This window comes from Limulus polyphemus, unplaced genomic scaffold, assembly GCF_000517525.1.
Source record: "Limulus polyphemus unplaced genomic scaffold, Limulus_polyphemus-2.1.2 Scaffold525, whole genome shotgun sequence".
In the NCBI taxonomy this organism is placed as follows: Eukaryota; Metazoa; Arthropoda; class Merostomata; order Xiphosura; family Limulidae; genus Limulus; species Limulus polyphemus.
This window is the reverse complement of record NW_013666135.1, coordinates 359,123-370,419: the sequence shown is the minus strand read 5'-3', so window position 1 is coordinate 370,419 and position 11,297 is coordinate 359,123. Positions and strand designations below refer to the sequence as shown.

Genomic DNA, 11,297 nt, shown 5'->3' with positions numbered 1-11,297 from the left:
TGTTAAGTTGTTTTATTGTTCTCTTTTGACAAGAGAAGGATTAAGGTAATCTGAGGCATTCAAATTTATAAAAAAAAATATATATATGATTGAAGCGTTAGAATTTTTCATGTTGAATTCGGATGGCAGTATGACAAGATCTCTTAAATCTAGAAATCGTAAAATACACATTCTCAGTTCATGCAGTTCGACTTCTCTAACAAGGTGAGAAACATGTGGAGCAAACTGCCATACATAAAAGTAAAGGCTGCAACCCTATGCGAGTTTAAGAAAGAGGTTGATGAATATTTGAAGGGTGAGGGTTGTATTACGAGAATAGTTTACTGTTTGTTGAAAGAGGCCTGGAGGTTGGTCATTCTTAAGAGACCAAACAATCCTGATGTTCCAATTTATATTTTACAACATCCTGAACTTTCAATTTTTATTTTGCTTAAAGCCTAATTTCCCAATTAAAATTTTTTATTATTTCCTAAGTAAATGATATTGAAATAAATATTAATTCAAACTTTCCTTTAGCTTCCCCTTTGATAAAGAAAAAAAACAACTTATTTACATGTTTTTAGGAAATATATGTTAATGTTTTATTAAAACCTACCATGCTTTTTTTTAAACAATTTGCTGAAAAAATGAGTTTGGAATTGTCTGGATGTATACTTGCAAGTCTTAGATGCCAAATGGGCAAGGCAAAACAAGAGGTGATACTTACCTCTTGGACAGTGATCTGGTTTACATCTTGCTGGACACACCAAAGGGCACGTACTTGTTACAGCACTAGTGATGCTCTTAGGCAATGAAATAGATTCAGCAGGCAACAAGTGGGGTACAGCTGACAAAGGTAGTGATGTATGAGCAGATGTATTTGAATTATAAACTGAAGAAATTGCACTTGATAAAGAGTTTGCAGATAACTTCTTTGCTGAATGACACTGAAATAACCCAAAATTAGTTTAATTAGACTCAATAAATAAAGTTAAAATGTATGAGCATGTGTTTTGTTGGTTAAGCATATGTTTTTGTAAATTTACACAAACACACACATTTGAATTATAAACTGAAAAGATTTTCCTTAGTAAAGAGTTTACATAAAAACAGAAAAACTAAAGATTATAAACTTAAGATGACAAATCATGATTTACTAGACAAACTTTCAATGTGACTAAAATAGTGGCCAAGATAAGTTGTGATTTCAAGTAAAATCTTACAGTTAATGTGAAAATTAAAATAAAATTACATATAACTACTACCAAAGTAAATCAAATGTATAGTACAAAAACACTATACATAGAAGATAATTTCTTACCGAGAAGTTATGATTAAATGATAATGATAACCTCACCTATTACACTCTTCCTTTCTTACTACAGTTACATTCAAACACCCACAAAGTTTTACATCACCACTCAGAAAAACAACATTTTTTAATAGTGTTATACTTGTCTTTTATAAGTTGAATGAGGTGGACAAAATATTAATTGACTGCCTCAACACTTGCAGTTTAGTGAGAATTGATTTGTAGCTAATGTTTTTTAGATAAAAACTGGGTTTATATTCATCATTACCAGATGTTGTTCCATTTTTGATTCTCCACATCACCATTTCATAGTATAAAATTTCTCATTTTATTTTATTGTTTAACATGGAACTAAACCACTAAGGAAAACAAACAAACATCTGTGTATATAAAAATCCCGAAATGGTTCAGTCAAATTCTTATCAGTACTTATCTCATTTTTTTACAAACAAGCATTACGAAAGAGAAATAATGCTAAGATTAAACGTAAATAAATTTACCATTAATTAAAAAAGTTTTTGGTGAGCTTGCATTTCAGTAATATTGTACTGCTTCCAATAGCTAGCATGTCTGCATAAAATGCACATACTTTTTTTTTGGAGATATGCATGTCATTTTTTTTATTTGACATGTCTTTATTTTTAGCTTTTCAACTTAAGTGTAAAAAATTAAAACACTTAAACATTAATTGCTGAAATGAAGCATTAAAACTTGACTTGACTACACCTAAAACAATCACACAGTTGCTTCCTAAAAACTGCAAAAAAATCAGTGGAAAAGATGCAAAAGTAGAAATAACGCATATTTTGTACATGTTAAAGTTTATAATCAAAACTGTGAAAAACTAACATTATGTACCATAAATATCAACTGAGCACATTGAGGATCTAGATGGTTTTTTAACATAATTACAAAAAATTAAAATTGAATAATGGGTAATAAAAGTTTTAAATAATTTTTGTAAACTTTTTTATTATTATTTAAGAATAATAACTACATATTTTAAAAACAGATTAAAGATCTGAGTCAATATGATTTTTTCATGTCTGACTACTCATTTTCACTGGTTAGTTACTATTACAACACATTCTTTGCTTCTACATACTAATACAAAAGAACAGCAGTAATCAACTCAGTTCAATAAGTTATTTGAATCATAAGGCTCTTACATTTTCTCAGTTTTTAGGTTAACATTGGTAAGAAGTAATACATTACATTTTATGTGCCAATATGAAAAACAAACCCTTTGATAAGTGTAAGAACATCTGACAGAAATATTCTGGTAAAATAAAAAAACAAATGCAGCTCTTCATTGAATATAAAGTGGTATGAAATGGATTAAAATGTCTACTGATCATTATTGATACACTGATAACTTGAATTAACCGTCAAATTCAAACAGAAGTCTGATAGGCAATGAACACTTGCAAAACAACAGGATCCCATAAAATCGAAAAAGGCTTCTTAAAAAATGTACTATTTAATATAAAATTTAGAATGTGCTTTTGGTTGGAATCAAAGCTTTGGAATGAATACATACTTTTTCAGCTAACTTATCAAGCCAAAGGAAAAAACACCCCAAATTTAGTAATATTTTTTATCAATTTGTATAGCCACCTAGTCATCCTTTCTTACCATATCTTACAAGTTTCTGGAACTTGGCTTTTTTTCAAATTGAGAACAAGGCTAATAAACTCTAGCTAGCTTCAATACAAACAAATATCTAACCTAAAAAAAAGCCAGTGTATGTCACATCATACTTGATTTCTCAAAATAGGAGGAGTCATAAAAGCCAAAATGCATTTATCCAGATAGAATAGTTCGATTACAGTCTGCCCATTACAATTTTAATGATAGGAGTGCAAGGGGATCGTGAAACTTTGTAAGTTTTGGTATGATAAGCCTAAAGTAAAGACGTAGTGTGGGATCACATAGCCTAGAGCTAAGTGCATAAAATTTATCATGAAAGTAAAAATATCGATTCAATTTTAAACTTAAATCATTTATGAATTAAGCTATTTTCTGTTATATAACCAACATTTTCATAAAAAAACAAACCTCTTCAATCAATGGAGACTCCAAGTTAAGAAACCAACATGTATCTTTCCAGTTTTGTTGTCTTTACATTTCATTTTATACTTTCAGTAGGTAGACTAACAACAATATTAAGTTATACTTTTGTTGCTAAGCAACATGACATAAAAGCCATTGTTGGAATGTAGCATTACCAAAATGCACTGGTTTTTCTATATATCAGAAGTTGTTAATCTAACTGATTTTTACCAATAGTTATTCTATGTATGTGCCATGAATTCATTTCATGAATGATCTTAATTTTGATTGGCTCACAAAGGAATTTACCAATGCTTGTCTGCCTCGACTGCACTTTCTGCCTCTTTGTTGGTCTAGCTTGATTTTGCAAAATTTATTTATTTCAGATAGCTATGAAATGTGATGTCAGGGTATAGTATAGGGTGGGAGTGATAGTACTTGCCCAGTCATTTTTGATGGGGTATATGCTAGTCAAAGTAATAATATTAAGATCAGTAGCGCTTAAATGCCCTTGCACTTCCACATTTTTAACTAAATCCTCTCCAGTGCTAATGAAAAGATCTAAAATAATACTACCTCTAGCAAAATCTTTTAGAGGCTGTATAAGAAAATCTCAAAAAATTATTCACAGGGACTGCTCTGGCTTATAAAAAAATATCATGAAAGCTAACATTTTCCTACACTGAAAATGTATTTCCAATAAATATATACCTCCTCTCACATAATAGCTTTCCTTGACTTGTGCTGCCTTTTATATGCACTATTTTTGCTCGCCAGTAGCCTTGATGCTCCCACCTAACCTCACATAATTCTCGTGTTATAACTGTGATATAGCATGCAAATGAGCATGCAACAACTCTCCACCAACAAAAGTGTGACACACTCTCCTAGTGCAGCTGACTCCCTCTATGCTGTAGAGCATTATCATCACTGCGAGATTAAGCACAAAAGATCCAAGAGAAGTGGGAAATGTGAGAAGAGGTCAGTGTAGGAAAATGTCAATTTCCAATATGATATCTTAACTCCCCTTACATAATAGCTAGAATCTTACATTGAAACAGTTGAGGGACTGGTGCAAAAGTTATCAAGATGAGCACTCTTCAGAAGGTGCCTGAAGAGAATCCATGGAGTGTTAAGCCTAATGTATAGGGTCACACCTTGGGAAAGTGCACCTCATCTTTCCCAGGTATTCTTTACCTTTTGTAAAGATACGTGTCACTAAAATGGTCAGAAAAGACACATGTCCAATCTGTAATTGGATGCACAACATGATTTAGAGTGGCTAGGGTGTGTCAGACCATATTCAGCAGGTCAACTCCAGTCCAAAACCAGGCAGCATCAGGTATTTATCTTTCAGTCCATGGTAGGAGGAGAGAACGTATCAACCACACTTGTGAGGACTTTTGCTGGCTGGTCTTGCATTGATCCAACATCAGGCCACTTGGAAATAGACATCCAGGCAGCAGTAGGATGGGGAAAAGCCATCTGGAGGGGTTAACTGCATGTGGTGGATTTGTCCAATCCAAAATCAAGTGGCATCTGGAATTTTTCTTCCAGTTTGCAGTATGAGAAGAAAGCTTACCATTTACACCAACAGAATAACTCCACCCACTCTCGACTGAGTGGAAACAATCACACTCAGGAGGAGGCCTCTATGGTCCACCACCCCAACAGCTAAGAAATGGTAAGTGGCTAGGACTACCGTACTCCACTGGAAGAATGAAGGGGGACAACACAGTGGGGAGTCTGGAGGAACACAACACTGTAAGATAGTGCAATGGATGACCATGAAAACCCTGGCTTATTCAACTAGGACTGGAGGGATAGGCAGTGATCCCAATACTGCTTTACTCATGATAGTCCACAAGTTGGTACAGTCTGGTTTAGGCCTTACTTATGAAGCAAGATACCACGAAGTGAACTCTAGCAGTCTTATGAAACACCTCATCACTTCAGTGAGCATTATAGATCTGTACAGCCATATGGTGCAAATTTACATTTATGTATACCTGGACAGGTACCACTTGCCACAGAGTAGGATCCAGGAAAGGGAAGAACATACCCTTTCATTGTCTAAATAATGTATGGATAATAACAATGGGTGGCAAGCAATAACCAGATGAGATGGAGGCAACCAAATGATACAGATATTAGGCTATAAATGTGAGAGGTAAGGTCCACATTCTAGCCTGCACATCACAATCTTTTCTAATGGACAATGGAAGTGGACAGCCATGGAAAAAGTGAGATGACGTCTCTGGTGGGAGGAAACTTTGAAAATGCAAAGAAAATCCACGGATAACGATGCATAAGCAAGACGAATAAGCTGGCGATTCCATCCAGTAAAAGTAAGATCACACATAAAGTAATTATTACATGGTATTAAAAGACAGGAACATGATCCACAGAAAGAAGCAGTGCAGGCAACATAATAAATCAGAGCACGTACTGGATGCAGGTGATGATAGGGATCAGAATGGGAACACAAATGAGAAACGGATGAGAGGAAAATAGAAGTGAAGGTGACTTCCCCTTCATACACTTCAGACATCTTGAGGAAAAACTACAATCTGAATAAGGGAGAACATAGGTAGTGTGATAGAGCCATTGATAGAGAAGATATCCGACTTATGACAACCAAATGCGAAGAGGAGTAAAAAATACATTTTGAGAGAGAAGTGGTACAATGAGCAAGTGGCCAAAGGTTCAAAGGGTAAGGGCATGAAGGACCATACTGAGATTCCAATCAGGTAGAGAAATCGGACAGGGTAGGTGAATCAGGAGAGATAGGACGGAAGAGGAAAATATGCGACAGTGAAAAAAATCAAAATGGGGGGGTATACTAGGTCATGAAAGTGAAACATCAAGATGCAAAGAGCAGCTCCAGAAAATGCACTATTTCCTCTGGGAAACATTTAAAGAAGGAAGGCCACCTGCATAGAGAGTCAGAATCCTTTTGCAAGGGACCAAAGAAAATCCAAGCATGAAGTCACAGTGTGGTGACAGTAGGATGAAATATGGCAGAATAAGACTGATGTAGAAGAGATTGGGAAAGTGGAAGAGGTATGGGAGGGGATGATTAAAGGTTCAGGGTTGGAAACCATGGTTGGGCAAGCCAGAAAGGGGTGATTAGAAGGACTCGACCTGGAGTGACTTTGATAGGGAAGAAAACTCAAGGAAGAAGATGGATAGGAGGATAAGCATATAGGTAAAAATTGGTTCAATCTTGACTGAAGGCATCCACTACCAAAGCTAAAGGATGTAGAACCATAGGCCAGATAAAGGGAAGTTAGGTATTGAAATTGATGGCAAATGCATCCAGAAGAAGAGTACCAAACAGGGAGCATAACCACTGGAAAACTGGAGGAGCAAGAAACCAGTTCAGAGGTAGAATCTTGTTGGGACAAGATAATCAATCCACTACAAGATTCAGAGCACTATGGACATGACAAGCAAAATGACAAACTTGTTGAGACTGGGCCCAGAAAAAGAGATCCAATGTTCAAGAGTAAAGCAAACAGGAACAGATCCCCCTTATCAACTGATGTACAAGGCAATGGTCATATTTTTTGGAATGGATCATGATCAAATGGCCTCTTACTAAAAGTAGGAAATAATCCAAGGCCTGATGAACTGCAAGGAGTTCCAAAAAGTTGATGTAGAGAGGACACATGGGGGCAAGACATAAGAAAAGGTCTAGAAGATGTTTGGAAAAGACAAGAAACAAATGAGGAATGTTGATATGTGACCTTCAAAGTATCATGAAGATCCCCAAAAATACTGTCTCACAAACAGGAAGTAGGTAAACACACGAGACAAGAGAGCATCCATATCAAGAAAATATCCCAACAACAAAGGGAACCATGTATGAAGGGATATGGCAGAGGAAGATAAGCATGCCAATGCCAAAAAGAGAAGGGTATGTGTATCTGCTAAAATACCCTCAGGGAAACAAGTGAATAACCTTAAAAAGAGGTGGATGGAAAAAGGGATAACAGGTAACATAGCTGGAAAATCATGACCCAAAAACCTGAAGGAGGACAAGAGAAATCCAGAAGGGTAGCACAGGATGGTGCAGCAAAATCTGGATGTGGAAAAAGGCTGTCTAAATCCTCTTCACCAGAACCACATTCCTCCAGAAACAGGAGATCCGGGTGAGGTTTCAGAGATGTAGAAGACTGCAAGGTAGTTTCCAACTAGCGACACATCATGGCCGAAACCTCCTCCACAAAAAAATTAAATTAAAATCAAACAATCAGAAAGCAAAAAATTAAAAACATAATAAAATAAAAGCTACTGAAATCTTTATGGCTAAGGATGGGAGACCATTTTCAATGGTAGATAATTTTAGTTCTAGGACTCTGCTTTTGAAACCAAGATACAAGATCCTTTTCAAGACCAATTTTATTCCTGTGGTAATTTCAGACCTGTACAAAGAGAAAAAAAGACAAGCTTGACACTGAACTGAAATGTAAAGTTTTTGCCCTTACCAGTGATGGATGGACCTCAACTTCTACTGAAAGTTTCATTGGGCATTTTATAAACAACAACTGAGAAATGACAAATTCAGTTTATATACAAGATGCATATGGTAGATGTACTGAAAGAAGCTGTATCTTTTTTGGACTTGAACAAAATGTTTGCAATGTGATATAACTCGCAGAACTGTCAATCCATGTGCAATGCTTTGCACACACTATTAATTTGGATGCTCTAAGTTGTTATGACAGGTAAAAATAACAGTTTCCTTTAAGGATTCCTAGATCTTTATAATATCAAAGGTTATCATCATCTAAAAACCTCCAATATGCAAAACATCTATGGGGCCAAAGTTTCTCCCCTGTACTATGGAAGAAAATACCTGGTATACATTTATGAAAAGTCTGAGAGTAAGCTAAATTATCATGGTAATTACTAAAAATTATAGAAATCAAGAAGTGCATTGTTAACTGCTTTTTAGAAAAAAAAAGTTTTGTTAATTAGGTATTATTCTGATTTGAATAACGTTACTGTTCTCTCTTAAGAGTATGTTTATTTAGGACCTTCATCCAAGTACAAAATTATATACCATGTTTAAATCAAAAAAGCAAAAATTATGCAAGTTATTTATATCAAACATAGAGGTAGAAAGTAAAATAATCAAACAGCTTAAAACTTAGAGCATTCTAAATATATAACAAAGTTTAAGCTTATAGTTGAATTTAAAACTAAAATATTTTCTTGTCTCTCTGGGCAGTTCGCATTGAAAAAATAACAGACAAATGGTTCAATTATATTTTTGTAATAGAATTTTGATAAACTTAAAGTTAAATATTTAAGACACACCACCAGTTAATATCACAAAGAATCTGATTAAACTAAATAGTGTACTATTACACTATGCCTATTTACACCAAACAACCCAACAAGATTAGCAACACCAAACACATTAAACTAGCAAATTACGTTCCAAGCAAGGAATGTGTAGGAAGTTAGTTACCTCATTTATTTCACTTCCAACCATTTTTTCTACCCAGACAAGTTGTTCAGCAAGAGCAGATTTCTGCTCAAATGTAAAGGCAGGATGATGAACAGCCATTGTAAGTAATAGAATAATCTCACTAGCAACCTCTCCATTTGACAACTCATGTTTATCCGTTTCTCGATTGAAACTTGTCAGTATCTGGTAGAAAGTGTTAGCACAAGCAGGATTAGATGAATTCAGCAGTGCTAAATAAACAATTAACTTGCTTCTCGTTACATTGTCTCTTATATTATGAACGCTCAGATCTTTTAAATCTTTCTCGTTGTTAGCTTTTTGCTCCACATCCCTGAAATGGTAAAAGTCCTTCTTTCCCAGTTCTTCCAGACATGTTCCAAAAAATCTCAACTCCAGCGGTAAGCACATGTTAAGTAACCCGCATATCAAATCTATTCGTTTTGAGCCATTTAGTTCTATAAACCAAGAACAGACTTCTTCTTTGCAGACCATGGCGCATTACTGACAATAAAATAACAAAAATGCCAAAGTCTGATTTTTATTAATTCAGCAACCACTGAAAGAGAGCCGCCATTAGAAGCCTGACATCTAGCTGACTCTACATCCGGGTCTTTCAGATGCTATGACCTTGACCAATCACATATTGCGAAAATACTACGCGAGGTACTCTAGGTTCTGAATTCTCTTTCGCCAGGGCACACCCAAATAATATTGTCTTCATATTTCATATTTGTACTAATCAACATCATTTTTCACTCGTCCTCTTTTTTTAAGTTTATGCCCAAATCAAATTCTGGTAAATATATATGTATATCTCATTTGTTTGTTTGTTATTTCCGTATGTAAAACATTCAAAATAGCTTAATGCTCTAAATATGTCCGAAACGTTTATTTGAATATCACATAGTTTGGTTAGAGAATGAATCTTACAAAAGTTCAATCTAAAACGTATTTATATATTATTATTGAAGGTATGAATAAAGACTAATCACAAACGTTAAGTTTTATTTTTCTGAAAAAAAAAATATAACGCTCTTCTACTACCCTACCCGTCCTGCTGTGGTTCAGCGATAAGTTTATGAACTTATAACGCTAAAATCCGATGTTCAGTTTGCCACAGTAAACATGCAAAGCACAGATAGCAACCCATTGTAAAAGTTTGCGCTAAAAATAACAAAAACTACTTTATCCAAAAGAATCGAACTATTTAACTACAAAAAAATGTAAGAAATAACTATTTACAAAAAATATTCGCTGCCTTTCAACCTCTTTTTTTTTTCCATAGAAGGTTTAGTTTGCAATGACTATTAAGTTATTTTCAGATGAAATATAATAAAGATATAAAATGGAATGATAAAAATAGATCCAGATAAAAGCCAGGGTTAATAGTAATTTTTTTTTTCAGTTTTCACGAGATCACTTAGGTCTATGTTTTCAATTGCTCATACTAAGGCCAGAGTCAGGATGATTTGTTGAATTTTGCGCAAAGTTATACAAGGGCTATTTGCACAAGCCGTCCCTAGCTTTGAAGTGACAGACAAGAGGAAATGAAGATAATAAGCACCACATAAGACGAACCCTTAGGCTACCCCTTTTAAAGCACCCAACGGTCAACACCACTCACTGTAAGTTTATTTGTTTTGTGTTAAACAAAATTACACAATGGGCTATCAGTGCGGTTTTTAGCGTTATAAGCTCTCAGACTTAATTATTGCTGAGTCACTGGGTGAGGTCATTGTAAATTGTTAGGCTATTATTGTCAGACAGTTGGATTTGGCCACCAGTCTTATAACCCACCTACGGATCCAAAGTGTGAAACGAGAGATATTTTTGGCGGTAATGGCTCGCGAACCATAGAAAGTCAGATCCACGTTCCAACACGCTAACAACTAGGCTGTTGGGATGATTTAGAACTACTGAACGTATTTGTTATTCTAATATTATTAATTACAGTCGGATGCAAATGATATATTGAACTTAATGCACTTTTATGCACTAAATATATTTCCCATGACATCCGTACACCAATCATGTCTACTTTGAAAAACGCCCCCACAGTGGCACAGCGGAATGTCTGCGGACTTACAACCCTAGAATCCGGGTTTCGATCCTCGTGGTGGGCAGAGCACAGATAGCCCATTGTGTAGCTTTGTGCTTAATTACAAACAACAACAACAACTTTGAAAAACGTTCTTTTTTTTTCTCTCCTTTTATATCTTGGTTAAAAAAAATTCTAGATCATTGTTGTGTAGGAAACTTACCAGTCTTGTTTGTTTGTTTTAAAATAGTACAGTCAGCGCATTTTTATCAAGATATTATTTAAGATATTATAAAAGCCTTTGTTTGAAAATTATAAATCTGTTTGGACAAATCAAGTTATTGTGCAATTTGTAAGGCAAAGACAAAATATATGCTTATCGTAACACATAACCCCTTTAATATTGTTACGTCTCCGTTTGTTAATTAATTTTCCGT

General features: G+C 34.8%; 1 protein-coding gene across 1 annotated transcript; it reads right to left on the bottom strand.

Annotated features, from left to right (window-relative positions):
• Positions 1–569: 569 nt before the first annotated feature.
• Positions 570–9,422, bottom strand: LOC111085645 (zinc finger CCHC domain-containing protein 2-like). The gene is made up of 2 exons (XM_022385232.1): positions 8,823–9,422; positions 570–926 (listed from the first exon to the last, which is right to left on the bottom strand). The coding sequence occupies exons 1-2, from the start codon at positions 9,312–9,314 to the stop codon at positions 585–587; spliced, it is 834 nt and encodes a 277-aa protein (XP_022240940.1). The 5' UTR covers positions 9,315–9,422; the 3' UTR covers positions 570–584.
• Between the last annotated feature and the right edge of the window lie 1,875 nt (positions 9,423–11,297).